General features: G+C 38.9%; 1 protein-coding gene across 12 annotated transcripts in view; it reads left to right on the top strand.

Annotated features, from left to right (window-relative positions):
- Positions 1-17,444, top strand: part of AP2A2 (adaptor related protein complex 2 subunit alpha 2) — a 101,730-nt gene extending 84,286 nt beyond the window's left edge. For all 12 annotated transcript variants that reach the window (XM_042862186.2, XM_042862188.2, XM_008164502.4 and 9 more), the window contains 6 exons: positions 277-366; positions 3,654-3,777; positions 8,248-8,364; positions 8,571-8,640; positions 10,317-10,451; positions 14,186-17,444. In XM_042862186.2, coding sequence (XP_042718120.1) covers positions 277-366; positions 3,654-3,777; positions 8,248-8,364; positions 8,571-8,640; positions 10,317-10,451; positions 14,186-14,263 — 614 coding nt within the window. In that variant the 3' untranslated portion in view covers positions 14,264-17,444. The remainder of the gene's footprint in view (positions 1-276; positions 367-3,653; positions 3,778-8,247; positions 8,365-8,570; positions 8,641-10,316; positions 10,452-14,185) is intronic.
- The last annotated feature ends 218 nt before the right edge of the window (positions 17,445-17,662 follow it).

Genomic DNA, 17,662 nt, shown 5'->3' on the forward strand with positions numbered 1-17,662 from the left:
CATGCATGTGACTTCTCCCGCCGATATAGCTTCTGCCACTTGCAGAGATGGGGTTTTTTTATGCTGACAGGAGAGCTCTCTCCCGTCAGCATAGAACATCTTCACCAGATGCACTGCAGCAAGACAGCTGTATCTGTACAGCTGCACTGCTGAAATGATGTACATATAGACCCAGCCTCAGACTCTTGCTCCAAATGTAGTCAGTGTACTTAATTAATGTTATATGGCTATACTTGAGGATTTTATAATTAAATGTTTTTACCTATTTCTTTCCAGGTCGGATGTTTATATTTTATGGTAACAAGACTTCCACTCAGTTCTTGAATTTTACTCCAACACTAATCTGTTCAGATGAACTTCAGTCAAATATCCTTGATTTAATTGCTCCACCTCATATGCAAGTAGTAGTGTATGCACCTGATCATTACATATATCAAATGGAAAAATAAACAGTAATAAAGAAATACTTTGGCTAATGCAATGGCTGCTAGATTCAAAGTCTGATACATCACAAGATGAGGAAGTTGTCACTTCTTTATCTTAAAAATACAACCTTTTGGTGTCAGTGTAGAAAAATTAATTTAGCAAAATCTATGGCTCTAGAAAAAATGCTACACATAGTAGTATTGTGTAGGATTTGTATAGGCATATCTTACTGTTGTGAGACGTTACCTAATACATTTTTGACAAGATACGTGGTATTGTATGGGAAAAGTTGCAAAGTACCAGCTTCCAGGAGAAAAAAGGGAGCATATTAAAATCAGGTATTTGATTAATTTACCACAGAGCTATTATCTATTGCCAAGTTTAGTTTAGGTCTCTCTGCTGGTACTAAAGTTGAAATGGTTTTAACTCTTTGGTACCAAGAGAGTTAATTAAAATTTAATCACAAAATACACTGTGAGTTAAAAGGGAATAAGTCAAATTAGACAAATGCAAACTAAATGAGAACTTTCCAGCTATGCAAGCTAATGTGGAGAGATTATTCACTGCTCTTTAACATATTTGTTGCACTACCAAAACAATCACTTTTAAGCGGTTAGTAAAAGTCTAGCTATGGATTTTGAATATACTTGATAGTATCAAAGAAAATAAGGACGCTTTATTAAAAATTCCATTAATATAGCATGTGGTAAAGTAATCAATTTACTACATCACAACATTGGTTAGTTTGCTGAAGTCAACTTGGAAGCTACAAGAAATGTAGTTAAGCCTTTGGTTACTAACTAAAGATCTTGATGCTAAAATATATATTTTTGGCAGGCAAACTCTTCAAAAATGTGGTTGTGATGAAACCTCTTCCTTGTTCAGAAATGGTTAGATTAACTTTCTGACTCGTTCCTTGCTTTCCCCATGAATTGAAAATATTTGTTTTGCTTGGTCTAGCTTTTCTAAGTGGTAACTTTCATTGTATCCACAAGCATAAGTGGTCTCAGTGGAACAGTTCATAAATCCTTTAAAAAAATGAATGGAATTTTAACTATAGAGTTTAGCTGATAAGGCCTAGTCCATGTACTATGTAGTATTTTACAAACATTAACATAACACTGAAATTGTACTTGCGTGTTAATGACCTACCACTATTACAAGTAATGCCTAAAATTACTAAACTGAAAGATTATATGGAGAGGGTTTTTTTTCAAATTACTTTGCACCCTTGACATCACTATAAGGTTAATTGACTATGGTGAAACAGTAAGTTTCCATTGTTCTTGTGAACCTTTGTGGTAATGAATGGGAGGGGCAACAAATAAAACAAAAATTAAGACTTTTCTTTTAAATGATTGCTGGTCCTCTTAGTGCCATGTGTTGTGAAAGCAATAGGGAAATCAGAGACATCTCAAACTTTAGAATAAATTGAAACAAGTCCATGGTATTAACATTAGTCCCAGCAAATATATTACAAAATAAAATGTAAATTTTGTTGGATAAAAGCTTCATACCATACTTATGAGTCTGCCTTTCCTCTCATATAGAAAGACAATATGGTACAATTTTTAGTTCTTTGTTGAAAATTTTTCAGGCAGATGAAGAGTACTGTGCATTAGTAGAGTCATATTAGTAAAAACGAATAAATAAAATAATAAAGAATAAATGCATATTAGTAAAGACTGAATAGCTGTATGAGAAATGCAAAGAAATTGGACAGTTGGATAAAGAGAATAACATGAGATGTATCAAAAGATAAGAACCTTTAATTAAAGAAAAAAGGTGACCAATACCACTGTAAAGGACAAAAATGGACGATATTTGACAGACCCTAAAGACAAGAACGAGAGACGGTGAGAATGTATCAAGGAACTATATCGTGGTGATAGGCCTGAAAAAGCTTAGCTAGAGATTAATTAAGTCCATCAATAATGGATGAAGAAATCTTGGCATCAATAAAAAGACTTCCGAATGGAAAAGCACTAGGTTGCGATGGAATACTGGCTGAATTGTTAAAGTATAGTGGATGAAGACTTAAAAGCCCAGTCAGAGGTAATGAAGAATATATTTAAGACAGGAGAATTGCCAGAATACTTCAGAACCTTACATATCCAAACTGAAAAAAAGACCAGTGCTATGGATTGTAAGGACTACAGAACAATCGCATGCCTCTAAGGTGTGTCTACACTGGGGAGAAAAGAAAAAACAAAACCCATGGCAGTGAGTCTGGGTATACAGATGCTATATACCCTAGGGTATGTCTACACTGCAATGTAAATCGGGTCTTTGGGCCCCGGGCTTGTGAACATGGTGTTTCCAAGCCTGCACTTGAGCATCTACACTGTATTGTAAACCTGGTCTTACAATTGCTTGATCTGGGTCTTACATCCATGCTGCAAAATTACAGGGTTTGGACCTGAGTTACAGTGGGGTTCAGGCTCTGATCCGCCCACCTAGCAGAGTCCTAGGTCCCGGCTCCTGAGTCCTTGCTGACCCAAGTCAAAGTGATTTGTGTGTGGATGGAAGGGGAGCTTGGCATCAAACCTGTGTCAGAGCCTGGGCTAAGTGTGCTGTGTAGTTCTATTTCTAAATATTTTTGTGAGTTGTTCAAGACCTAATACAAGGAAAGATAGATAAGGAAAGAAATGGCCAACAATACTGCTTCAGACATGGAAAGGGCATGATGAACACCATTATGAACTTTAATCTCATATTAGAAAGATCATTTGAAATGGGGGACACAGTATAGTTGTGTTTTATTGACTTCCAAAAAGCATTTGACAGAATCTACAACTACAAATTACTCAATATATTAAGATCTGTAGGGATTGATGAATACAAAATGTGAGTAAAATTGAATATCACTAGCAGTTCAGAATTACCATCTACAGCGTATAAGACTTGTTTGGACATCTTATGTTTGCATACATTGCATGCACTCAATACAGTGTTTAATATTGCAAGGGTTACTAGCAAAAATTGTCTCTTACTATCTTGAATCTGTGTATTGGTATGGTGCTTGAAAAATTATCCACATAACATCTAGTTAATATTGTGTTTCACAGGGACATTTAACTTACTGGTGAAAGTTGGTTGTTCCCTCCCTTCCCCCCAGTGGCCAATTTCTCCATATGAAGATGTAAATCTATATTTAAAGTCAGTGGTAATGATTAAAAGCACAATCATTTTTTTTCTGTGAATTGGTTTCCTTAACAACCTCTCACGCCTGAACCTGCAGACAAAACCAGTGGATCCGACAGTGGATGGGGGCGCTCAGGTGCAGCAAGTTGTGAATATTGAGTGCATATCAGACTTCATGGAAGCTCCAATCCTAAACATTCAATTCAGGTAAAAGGTGTTTTTTGTTTTTGGTGTTGAAGTAAAGCTTAGCATAGACATGGACTTCGGCTTAGACTTCAGAATCTGAAAATGCATTGGAAGCACAGAAAAATTAAAAGGTACTCTGGACAGAGGAATTGCCTGAGGGCTTGTTCTAACAAGTTGCTAAAGGCCTTCAATTTAGAGAGACAAGGTGGGAGATGTGATACCTTTTATTGGTCCATCAGCTGTGGGTGAAAGACAAGCTTTTGAGCTACACAAAACTCTTTTTCAGGTCTGGAAAAGGCACTCAGTGTCACAACTAATACAAAGTGGAAGAGACTGTTTAGCATAAATAGTTAACACATATCCAAAAGACCATTCAACATGAAGTGGCCTGCTAAGGCCTCTCCAAAAAAAAGGGTTAGTGGGTTACAGATTGTTGTAAAAAGCCGTGAATCTTTAAAGGTACTGCACAAGTTTCCTCCGAGGACAAGGACTGAGGGGGTAGATATGGAAAGATCATTTTGTGAGATGTGTTTGCCCACAGGTGATACAGTGTTTGTCTTTTATCATTTTTTCTGAGAGGGCTTATTTGAGAGCATAGAGATTGTATGGTTTCACCCACATCGTTGTTATTGGGGCACATTATGCACTGGATAAAGTATACCACATGTTGTGATAGGTTTGTGTAGGACCCAAGGATTTTGAAAGGTGTGCTTGGGGGGGGGGGGATATTGATCATCGTAGCAGTGGAGATATGGATATGTCTGCAGGTTTTGCATCTGTTATGGCAGGGTGGGGTGCCACTTTGAGTTCATGAGTCCTGGTCTGGAGGGAACTTGCTACTGATAATGAGCTTGGTGAGGATGGGAGATTTGTTTTGAAGGCCAGAAAAGTAGGTTTGGAAGAGATTTCTTTCAGTGTGTGGTCCACACACTTGATCGTTACATTGATTGCTTTTGGAAAAAAAATGACTCTGAAATCCTTAACAAAAATCACATCCATCACAATCACTCCACCACCAATAGGACAGCAATACAGTCCCTGAAAACCAACCCCAAGACAAAGGGGTCCCATCATACTTCTCAACCGTGATAACTATGTCAGCGAGGCCAACGAACAACTCTTCGACACCACCTACTACAAAGAACTTGAAGACCCCACACCACAATTCATCCAGGAATGTAAGGATATCATACAATCCTTCCCCAAACAACTCCAAAAGAAACTCTACAACCTCATCCCCCACGAATCTACTCCAGGGACCTCACAGGGTCCCAGAACTAGGCTCAAGCCTGAGCCTGAATGTTTACACTACAATTAAACTGCTCCTTAGTCTGAGGCTAGGTCTACACTACCCGCCTGAATCGGCGGGTAGAAATCGACCTCTCGGGGATCGATTTATCGCGTCCCATCGGGACGCGACAATCGATCCCCGAATCGGCGCTCTTACTCCACCAGCGGAGGTGGTAGTAAGCGCCGCCGACAGAAAGTCGCAGAAGTCGATTTTGCCGCTGTCCTCACAACGGGGTAAGTCGGCTGCGATACGTCAAATTCAGCTACGCTATTCACGTAGCTGAATTTGCGTATCTTAAATCGACTCCCCCCTGTAGTGTAGATGTACCCTGAGTCAAATGACACAGGCTAACCGTGGCTTTTTAATTCCAGTGTAGACATATCCTCTGAGTACCTTTCCCAGAACTGAAAAAGAGCTCTGTGTAGCTCAAAATCTTGTCTTTCACCAACAGACATCGGTCCAATAAAATATATTACCTCACCCACCTTGTCTCTCTAATATCGTGGGACCAACACAGCTACAACAATACTGTATTCAACTCAAATAGTCATTCTTTGGAACAACATAGTAGGTAAACTCTAACTGAAAGTGACCATAGTTCTCACTTATCTTTCCATTTTATTCAATAAGGTTGAACTCCAGATTGCTATGCAATACAAAAAGGAAGTTTCCCTACATGAAAATTGTAGATTAACTTGTTGTCCAGAAACATTTTCATGATACAATGGAATTTTTTTAATTAGTTTTCTACAGTGCTTACAGCCAATATGTATGCTCCCAGGATATTCCAATGAAAATCTAAAAGTGAAACTTAGTAGAAGCTATCTACTATTTTTCAGGGTCCAAGCTGAGTGAAATGCAAAACGGTGAACAGGCAACATGAACTGTAAAGTAAATTCAGTTTTAATAATTCCTTGACTTATCCAAGGTGATGGTTCTTAATATAAATGATTGTGTGTTAAACTTGATTAACCTGAGTGTCAGTTTACGAGTTACCCTGAAATGACTGTATGCAGTTAATTAATTGAGATGCTGGCTGCGAGGAGTTGTTTAATAAAGGAGGGTGTAGGAGTCTCTCCTCATCTAACTGTGTAATCTTCCTATAAGCCAATATCAAAGCAAGAAGGCATATTATAGGTGAGTATTTTGACTCAGGCTTTCCACATTTCTTAGAGCGTTTGTTTAAAAAAATACAAAACAAAAACTTTTATCATCAGAACTGTTGGGGCAGGGGGAGATTTAAACCTGTGGCCTTTCACATCTTGAATGCTGTGAAATTTTCTTAGGCAATATATCCTATTCACAGTTTTTAGTATTTAAGAAAAATGTTAAAGATGCCTAGAAAAGAAATGCACATGGTAACAACGTTTAGATGGCTGTTTTAGGCAAATTGTCCAAATAAAGAATAGACATTGTTCAGTCATGCCTACTTAGTAATTTAAACATTAAGATTATCAGCCTTATAAAGGCGAGATGCTAACTTTGCATTGTGTTGATCTAAAATGGTGGTATTTTGCATTGGTTTATTTATTTCCATCGAAATAAATCTGTTCCCCTTCTTGTAGTTTATAGTGAGATTGTACCTTTTGGAATGTCTATATGCATGTTTCCTCTAAAGTGTAAACCTGATTTAATGATTTACCTATTGATTATTTTTATACAGGTTTGCTATTGTTTTATTCATTCTGTTGCTGTGGATGAAAATTAACATTTTTACATGTAGAAAGCCATGGTTTTAAAATAAGCAGTAACAGATACTACTACTGCTGTTTACTTTGCTTTTTCCCCATTACAGTTGGCCTTAATGCATGGGAGGCTGCAGTTATGAGTCCATTCTCAATGTTTATTTGGTTGGCATTATCTATAATGTCAGCACTCTAAATGTGAACTTATACTCCAGTTCAGATTCATGGAATTCTTATTGAAGTGTTGATGCATTTAACTATTTCTGTCTTCATACGCATCTAAAATGAGTTATTCCTAAACTTTTCTCATAAGAACAAATGCTTATCTTTTCTCCCACATACTGCCCCTCCGAAAAAGAGTTTATAATCAATAGTCTGAGTCTAAAGTATATTTACTTCAGAATTCTTTGTATTCTCTGTGAAATAGTGAATGGCTCTTTGATAAGGCAATATAATTTATGCTATCCGGAGTGGCTCACAATTGAGAATGCCTACCTCAGGGCAGACTGGCAAAAACAGGGCAGACACCCCAAACTGGTGGTATGTTCTATAATTCGATTTCACCAACTCAGTAACAAATGTCAACTCCTAGATCACTGTAACAGTTCTACCATAGAGGCACAGACAGTCCCCTTGGGCTCTCCAGTCTCTTGCCACACTGGCAAGCTGGTCTTAGTGATAAACAGTCATCACAAAATATTCAGGTTGCTTCCAGTCCCAGGAGATCTGTCACTTACCCCAGATCCATTTTTACCTTAGACCTCATGCCAAAGACAACACCTGCAGTCAATCCTGTAATTAACTATAGGTCTATTAACTAGGAAAAATAAATGATTTATTTACAGGTTAAAACAAGCAAGCATGGAAACACAAATGAGTTTCACCATTTAATGTCTTTAGGGTTGACCCTGGGGATCTCTGTTTTTGTTTCTTAGCTCCAGCCCTTGTGAGAGTCCAAACAGCAAAGATAAAAAAATTTTCATGTCATCTGTTTTTATTTACCCATAGGCGGAGGCCTTTTGCACATACTTGTCGATGGGTGGATGAGGCAGTTAACAAAGCTTTTGTTCTGTGATGGCCTACTTAATTTTTGATAGCCCTTCTGGGTGGGCAGTGGGAGCCACTATTCCCATCTGAATTCACACGTTCAAAGCAGGCATTTTTATAATTATAAAACACTTGCGTTTTACCTTGCAGCATGGAATACAGACATTACAAGTGAGATTAATGCATACAGCAATTTTACAATCATTTCATAGCTTCTAAGCAGTAAATACATTCTTATAAGACTAATACTTGTTTTGAACAAAACTAACATTTCGGAGAAATGCTTTGGTTTCCAGCTATGAGTTTCAGTTCTTAGCTAACACCCACGGCGTTGGCCAGAGCTGGCACTTGGTTTACCAGCGTCACAGTATCTTTCAGTGTTTCACTTTTTTTCTTAAATAAGTTCTGAAATACAGTCTGTAATTCATCATAACTTGTACCACATTTTTCTCTTTGTTCTTCATGCAGATATGGGGGAACATTTCAAAATATTTCAGTAAAACTACCGATCACACTGAACAAATTTTTCCAACCTACGGAGATGGCCTCTCAAGACTTCTTCCAGCGTTGGAAACAACTGAGCAAGTAAGATTTGAACCCAGATTGTAAATTTCTCAGTGAAAGGGCTATGTTGAATAATACCTAGCTTAGTGGTGCTTCATTTCCGATTGAGGCTTGTGAGAGCCACTTCAATATAAGTAAATACTACTGTTGAACTTCAGCACTCTACCAGCTATGCTCTTGTGTTACATGTTTTTATAGCATGATACTAACTTGTATGTTTCTCACAGTCCTCAGCAAGAAATGCAGAACATCTTTAAAGCAAAGCATCCAATGGATACAGAGATCACAAAGGCAAAGGTAGGTAACAGTGTGGTATTTTAACAGATGAATTTCAGATTTGGAGGAGTGGCATTAATAAATGTAATGATTCTATTGATGCTGATATTTTATTATGTCCCTCTTTTTTTTTTCGGGGCATTTGGGTCATGCTGCTTAGGCACGAACACATTGCAAATTAGTCAGGGAGGTAATTGCACTTAGCAGTATGGAAATATCTGTAGGATTTACATAGGGGTTAATCCAATTTGGTTTATTTCTAAGAGTTCTAGGCCTTGTTGTGAAGAACCTTGAAGTGGTTTATACTGAAATGTGAACTTCATTCATTAAATTGAATTGGAGGGAATTTCGAAGTCTACTCTCTACTAGAGCTACTAAAAAAAAAAAAACATTTTGAAAATATTTTTCATGTAATTGTTTCCTTTTTGTCAAAATGTTTTGACTAAATCTACCTGGTCAAAAAGCAGGGTGAAAACTGACTCTTTGTTGACATTGTGAAATTAGAAAACTTTCAACCAGCCCCTCCTTTTTTACCATTCAAACCCGGTTTATCGCTCAACTGTTTGCTATTATACTTGTGTATATATCATGAAATCTTATTAGCGTGATTAAATATTCCAGTGAAAACTTTACTGCATGCCATCTGGCAACTGGAGTTAAAATCTGGCTAATCATCAGATAGGATGACTAATATCGGTTAGCCGCTTACCCCTGCTCTACTCTGGTGGGGAGAGGAGGGGATCAACCTAAGATACGCAACTTCAGCTAAGAGAATAGTGTAGTTGACGTTGACGTATCTTAGGTTGACTTACCTCGCGTCCTCACAGCGCGGGGTCGACTGCCGCTGCTCCCCCGTCGACTCCGCTTCTACCTCTCGCCGCGGTGGAGTACAGGAGTTGACAGCAGAGCGATCGGGGATCGATTTATCACGTCAACGCAATGAATCGATCCCCAATAGATCAGTCACTACCCGCCGATCCAGCAGGTAGTGTAGACGTACCCTTAGTATGGGAGGTTTTTCAATGAGGCAGTTTTTGGCCACTCTAGTTCAGTGTCCCTTCACAGTACATCCATTTTTATAACGTTTGGATAGAAAACATAACTGACTGGTTTCCTTTGTATCCTTTCTGAAGAGCTTACAATTTAAATAAACAAACAAGCCAAAGGACAGGGGAAAGGGCTAGAGCATAAAAGTAGAGTGATCAGTATGACAGCGACAGGCATCATGTTCCATTGAGTCTTTTGTGGATGGGGTTTAGTTAAGAGGTGATTAAATGGAAAGACAGTGAAAGGGAGAGGGGCTAGGAGAAATGGAGCAGGTGAGGAGGAGGAGAGGAAGGTATGAGGGACAGGTGTGGAGGAAGGACTTAAGTGTCTGAATCCAGAGAACTCAGACCCCTCATCCTATTTATAAGTGTTGCTACTACTTGGAGTGCCAAACAAGTTTATCTTAAAAGTTCAGGTTGTGGTATAGTGGTAGTGTTAAGATGTCAGAATTCTTATACTACTATTGATGCTTTAAAACTTATTTTCAGAGCTAAGAAGTTCCCTGCCTATTTAACTAAATCAATTACCTGGTGACCGTGATCAGGTGAATAGGCTGTTTCATGAGCATTCTTGGACACTTTTTGTACTTTTGTCTTCCTGTCCCTGCACTGTCTCTAAACAAAGTCTCTTTTTTGGGTTTTCTTTGATAGATCATTGGCTTTGGCTCTGCCCTCCTTGAAGAGGTAGATCCCAACCCTGCTAATTTTGTTGGTGCTGGTATAATACACACAAAAACGACCCAGATTGGGTGTTTGCTGCGTCTTGAACCCAACCTTCAGGCACAGGTACCTGCTTTTGTATTTGCAAGTTAAATAGAAGTGCTGGTTTACAGAAACGGAATAAAACTGATCTTACCAATGCGTTTGACTAAACATACCTTCTGTGTTTAGTAAAAATAACTTGCAGTAGAAGTACTGTATTTTCTGGCGTATAAGACTATCTTGTAACCCAGGAAAATCTTCTCAAAAGTCGGGGGTCGTCTTATACGCCGGGTGTCATCTTATAGGGCGGGTGCTGAAACTTCCAAGCCGGACTGGAGAATCTGCGGTCACCGCATATGGTGGGGGGAGCTCAAAAACGGCCGCGGCCGCATCCCCGCCGTATGCGGCGACCGTATGAAAGCAGCAAGGGCGGAGCAAGCTGCAGGCGTCCGGGACGCCCGGGGTATGGAAAAAAGAGAGAGAGAGCGGCGCTGTGCCCAGAAAAACACGCGGTAGCGCAAACATGCCTCTTTCACCCGTCTGGCCCGCCCTTGTATCCTATTACCTCCTTCTCTGCCTCTCAGATCTCGCTCCTGAGGACTGCAGTGAAGCGGCACAGGCACGCATGTGCGAGATCTGAGAGGCAGAGAAGGAGGTAATAGGATACAAGGGTGGGCCAGACGGGTGAAAGAGGTGTGTTTGCGCTACCGCTCTGATAGTCTTGGAGACAGGGAGGGCTGGGCAGGCAGGGAGAGCTGACCAATCCAAGCAGGCTTTGTATACAACAACCAGCCAATCGCCGGTAAGGTACATCGCTGTTGTATACTGGGTACCACATACAGTACAGCACCAGTATCTGTACCTGTTCATACAGTATAGCACCAGTACATACAGTACAGTATACAAATTTCCAACAGTCAAAACCCCATCATGGCTCCACCAGCAAGAAGAAAGAAATATGAAGCCAGTTTCAAACTTAAAGTTGTAAACTTTGCCATGGAACATAATAACTGCGCTGCTGCAAGACAATATGGAGTAACAGAAAAGATGGTTCGGGACTGGAAAGCAAATGAAAAAGCATTAAAGAGTATGCCAAGGGGTAAGTGTGCATTAAGAAGAGGCACCCCACATTGGCCAGAACTCGAAAAACATGTAGCAGACATGGTGAATGAGCATCGCCAAAACGGTTATGTAGTGACACGAAATAAAATACGTTTGTTTGCACTTCAGTGGGCCAAATCTAACCCAGATCACAGCAACAGATTTAAGGCCACTGTATCCTGGTGTACTAGATTCATGGGAAGGCATAATATGGTACTGAGGCAAAAGACGAAAATTGCCCAAAAATTACCTGCAGATCTTGATAGCAAAGTAAATAGTTTCCATCGATACGTAATACAACAGCGCACTAAACATGGCTATGCGTTAAGTAGTATTGGAAATATGGATGAAACTCCAATTAATTTTGATATGGTTGGAAATAAAACTGTCCATCAAAAAGGTGAAAAAACAATTTTAATTAAAACAACAGGACATGAGAAGTCCAGTTTTACAGTGGTACTAGGATGCACAGCTGATGGCGCCAAACTGAGACCAATGATTATTTTTAAAAGAAAAACAATGCCGAAACTCAAGTTCCCTGTTGGTTGTTTTGTACATGTGAATGAAAAAGGCTGGATGGATGAAGAAGGGGTAAAGCTATGGCTTGATAATGTATGGAGCAGGCGACCAGGTGGACTTATTCAAAAATGTAGTCTACTGGTGTGGGATATGTTCAGGGCTCATTTAACTCCCAGCACCAAGCAAAGGCTTGCAAGACTAAACACAGATGTGGCAGTTATTCCTGCAGGATTGACATCGTTGGTACAGCCACTGGATGTGTGCCTAAACAAGCCATTTAAAGATCGCATTCGAGAACAGTGGAATGAATGGATGGTTAGCGGCGAAAAGTCATTCACAAAAGGAGGAAACATGCGTGCTCCACAGTTGGATGTTTTGTGCAAGTTTGTCATAAAAGCCTGGAATGATATTGATGCAGAAACAGTAATCAAGTCTTTCAAGAAGTGTGGCATATCAAATTCATTAGATGGTATGGAGGACGACTACTTGTGGCAAGATGAAGAGGAAGCTGAAGCTGAGACCACACCATCTGATATGGAATTCGATCCATACGATGACTGCCTTACAAATGTATCACAAGATGTCATTGATGTACTGATGATATCAGATGACGAACAGGAGGATTTTGAAGGCTTTTAAAGGGAAACTGTCATGCCAGCAAAACCTGTAAAAATACCATAGCTTGCAGTTATGATGGGCATTGCTAACTCGCCAGGGACTTGCCCGGCACTTGCTCTCTCTCTATTGTTTGTTATCTTCCTCCTATCATCACCAGTTCCAGTTTGGCTGACAGCTTAGAAAACAAACAGCATGGCAGCTCCCATGGGTTTATTGTCTTATCCTTCCTTTCAGCTTTAGAGTGAATTAGGAAAAGTTTAATCCACTTGCACTGTTTTATGTTTACATGTTTGATGACAAACAGCCTTATGTTTATAAGTGACAGTTTTCCTGCTAAGTACCTGCATGTCATAAGCATTTGAATTAAAATTACCATATTGAAATCAAATCTGATGTTTTTTTAATTTTTATTTGGTGTGCGTTGGAAGAGGGGTAGTCTTATACGGCGAGTATATCCCAAACTCTATATTTTAACTGGAAAAGTTGGGAGTCGTCTTATACGCCCAGTCGTCTTATACGCCGGAAAATACGGTAGTTATATGATGTCTCAGACTCAGTTGTCAATGTCAATAAACCCCAAATAGGTTGAAAACGGAGGCAGCTGTTCTGGCTTTGGCTTTCAGCAGGCTACTTTTCAGCTTTCCAAAGGCCTCTGCTGTTTTGCATGCTCACATATTGTGTTACTCTGAGATACTTCCCTGGAAAATATTCCATCCTATCATAAAACTACAACTCCTCTTATTGTGCAGAGGACACTAAATTAATCTTAATAGTCTTTTGTATTTGTTTGATACCCCCTTGAAAGTTAAAAACTTCTGACTAAATTTTCCCTTCAACATCTTAGAAAAAAAATGATTTTTTTTTTTGCCTCATCTGTTTCTAAATGAACGAAACATAGCTCTGTTTTGTTGACTACTTTGTGAACCAGCAGCGGAAGGATGCAAATCTGTAGGAATAGTGTTTGCTACAATTGTAAAATCAAAGGGACTGCACATGATGGCTGTGTTTTATATTTCCTGGTGATATTAGAGTTGAAGAAAATCCATGTTTTGGGGGGTTGTGTTGGTTTTCAGTGGGAATGAAATGTATTGCTTGAGAATCCTGGTTTCGTTTACAAATCTCTGCTTCCCAAGTTAATGGGGTTAGTGAGAATGCCTTTAGTAGCTCAGAAGCAATTCCTCCTCTTCCTGCTGCTGATCACTTAACGGGCTTTCAAGGATTGTCCATATTTCAGCACCAAGGTATGGTAGCAGAAATTTGAAATTTCTACAGAGGTAGTTAAGCAGGAAAATCTATTTGTTTTAGAGTACAGTTAGATCTGGGCAAAGCCCAGGGGGAAAAGTACATTAAACACCTTCAGAACTCAGAGGACGTGTCCCCGCAGACTTTAAATATTTTTTTGTGCCTGAATAAAGTTGTCAGTGTCTCACATGAAATTTACTAGCCATTGCTCATATCACGACCAAGAGGCACTGCTTTGTTCCTTAATCTGTATGCTTTTTCTGATAAGTCCATCTAAATGCAGACATGTTTTACTGTTGTCTTTATAATACATAGATTTCTTATGTGCTCTCTTTCAGATGTATAGACTCACACTACGAACAAGTAAAGAAACCGTATCTCAGAGATTATGTGAACTGCTGTCAGAACAGTTTTAATAGTAACAAGATCAGTCCAGTTTTGTTTCTCCATTTCTGCCATAGTTGTCCTCATCCTGCTGCAAATAAATGTCTTGTACATCAGTGTCTGAGTACTGCAACATTACCCACCACCAACTCCCAGCCTTAAAAGGACTTGTCCCTTTCATGTGAAATTAAGGATATAAAATGTACGGTATAAAATGACTTCTAGATATAAAAAAATCATGGCTTTTTAGCTTATGCTATATAAAGGATGGGAGCGATGTCTATCTTAATTGTGCTCTATTTTTTGTGTTTAAGAAGTTGGGCTTTTTAAAATTTAACTAAAGGGAAATGAGCTTAGGCAAGTGTGATAACTGAGTATTCTCATTGAAATGCCACTGTAAATTGCTGGTAGCATGGTGCTTTAGTGCCTTTACTAAGTGCACCTTTCTGCTTTGAGCTAAAAGAAACCAAATGTAATGTCCAGTGAGCTTAATTCATATGTTTGTTGAAGGTCAGATTGACCAATCTGCAAGAAATTGATCCGACACTTCGGTTCTGGATTAAGATTGTCAGAAGTGATGTTGACTGGTTGACTGAACTCATGAGTGAAGTTTCTGAAAGGTATTGGCACCAAGTTTGTGATGGGTAGAGAGGACAGATTCCAGGGTATGTTTTAAAATCTTGTTGTTCAGTCAGAGCACTGCCATATCACACAGTCAAATATATTGCTTAGTCAGTGTAGCATTAATATTCAGTTGACTTCTAGTGCACATGTAAATTTTTCAGGACCAAATTTTTGAAAAGATAATATTCTCAACATCCCCCTTTACACTAGCTTCGAGTTCAGTTTTTCTCCTTTTTGCAACACAGGATGCAGGAGGAAATTTTTTTGCTTAGCAGTTATTTATAATTCAATTGAGGAAGAGGGGATGTAAGAAATCCAAAATGGATTGCATGAAATGTCCTTCAGAGTCAATATTGGGTCATTCGTCTATTCACGTCTGTTTTTTCATCTTGAGGAAAGCAATACCTTAACTAGTCTTGGTTTTCCTGTTCTTAGTCAAATGGAGCAACTGAGGATAGGAAGGATGTCCATTTGGTTTCTCTGTTCCCTGTCAGATTGTTCCTTGGTAATGTTGATTACCTAATTAACACTGCATCAGTCATGGAGAGCAGGTTATGATTACATGATGCTGCAACACAAAAAGAGAGGGTGGGGAGAAATCATCCTATCTGATCCTCAAGGCACAATATGTCCATTTGACTTTTTAAAAAATGAAGTACAAGATCTAATTTTAGACAATATTTTCTCAGATAACATTTATTGTTTAATCATGTGACCAAATTGCTGGGCAGTGAACAATTAATACTTGTACAATTCCTTCTCTGCACTGCCGAGAAGAATAGTAGTGGTGAAAAGAATCTCCTACAGTCATGTCAGGTATGTGTGTTGGTTTCTTTTGAAGTTGGGAGTAGAAAGGCTATAACGTTCAGCTTTTACAGTGGTTTTCCTGACTCTATGCATTAATAGCTCATTGTTCTACAAGAGCAAAGATTTGCATCTCCTCTGAAGAAATCAATTAAACATAATTATCTTGTTTACATGCTTCAGACTTTTAGATGCACCAAAGGTTACCTAAGCAGATCAAGCTCTGCTGTTAAGACAGGCTGGGAATTAGCAGCTATCAACAGTAGGGATGTGTGGGACAGATTAAATACAAAGGAGCATGTCTGCCAACACTGGAGTCACAAGTTACAAGCAATCTCTCATATTCAGACTGTAAAATTTCTCTCTGAGACTATATATATCTCTTAAGACCTACTGTCTTACAGTATGGACATTTGTAACCAAGCACACCCTTACTGTGATGGCTTGAGATGCAGTACTAGTAAGATGTTGGAACTGCACACTAAATGAGGCTTTTTTTGACATGCAGCACAATGCACTTGTGAGGAATTGGATGCTGCATGACTAAACATGCCTTGTGACTTCTTACTTTTTAGATGACTCAGGCAATGGAACTGGATAGGTATTAACTTGGTTCAGTCAAGGGCCAGTGATGTATTTTGAATGCAAGTTGAAAATGAAAGACCAAATCCTTCAAAAGTGACTAGTGATTGTGGATACCACAATTTTTGGGTGTCTGTTGAGATCGCTTACAGGGGCCAGATTTTCTGACAGTGTTGAGCACCCTCCGTCTGAAAATCAGGCCCCTTTAGGGAGTCCCAATTTGGGCACCAACAAATCACTAGCCATTCTTTAAAACCTTTGACATCTCCTACAAACAAGTTTGGCTAGGTAAACTGAAGTACTGTACTGAACTACCTTCTGAATTTGGCAATTAAAAATAACGGGCAGTAACTAGGGCCAATGAAGTCCCAAATGACCCTTAGTTGGGGGGTGGAGGGGGGTCCCAAATAAGTCCTTTTTAATGGGCACATTTTTGTACCCTTGGAATCTGTGCTGTTGTGTGATATATTATAAAAAATTGAGATGTTAAACCATGCTATGTTAAAGTGAGTGCTGCAGCAGATGCAAGGAGAGAGCTGCTATTTCATTCTTCCAAATCCCATTGTACATCTGTCCCTTTGGAAATACAGATCCTATATCTTCATTAAAGGACACCTGAGACACTGTTTTTTGTGTACTGTTTTAGTTCACTTTGCTTTGGTTCAAGTTGTGGTGAATTGTGTATTAAATGTGGGAAGGAGGAGGGGGAAGAAGGATTAATAAATGTCTTAGAATGTTGGATGTATTTAAAAAAAAAAAGAGTAATCAAGCTTTATTCAAATGTCTGCAATTCTGTATTTGATGAGATGGTTCAGAGCGCCACACTAGCAGTGTTGTGAACAAAACTAAAGACAAATATTGTTTGCTTTGTGAAATGATGGTTGGACATTACCAAAGTGATTGTATCCTCTCTCAAGCAGTTTATGCAGTGAAAACAGTATTATTGTTCAAAGTACAGTATTAGGCATTGACACATGAAAATAACTGAACAGCAGGACAGATTATTGTGCACTTTTTGATCTACACTCCAATGTGTAACATTTATGGTGATCATTTCATTTGTATAAATCACAAGAAAATTCTGACAAATTGGAGGATTTTCTTTATTATGACTATATAGAAGATTGAAAAGAAATAAATGCATCAAAAGAACTATGTTACCTTGAAACAAAAAATAAATGGTTAGAACAGTAACCTAATACATTTATCTGTCTTCCATGTTACTTTCCTGTTTTGGAGGGGAAGGGGGAATATGCTAAAATGTATTCGGGATGTAGTGCATCATAGTTTTTCAAATACTGTATTGTACTTCATCTACAAAACAAAGGCTTTCTGCTCCTACAGATGCAGTAATGTGGGAAACAAAACTATATAAATGAGGTTTATATTTTGAAAAGTGACTATTGTATATGTACAGAGTA

Source organism: Chrysemys picta, chromosome 4, assembly GCF_011386835.1.
Source record: "Chrysemys picta bellii isolate R12L10 chromosome 4, ASM1138683v2, whole genome shotgun sequence".
Lineage (NCBI taxonomy): Eukaryota > Metazoa > Chordata > Testudines > Emydidae > Chrysemys > Chrysemys picta.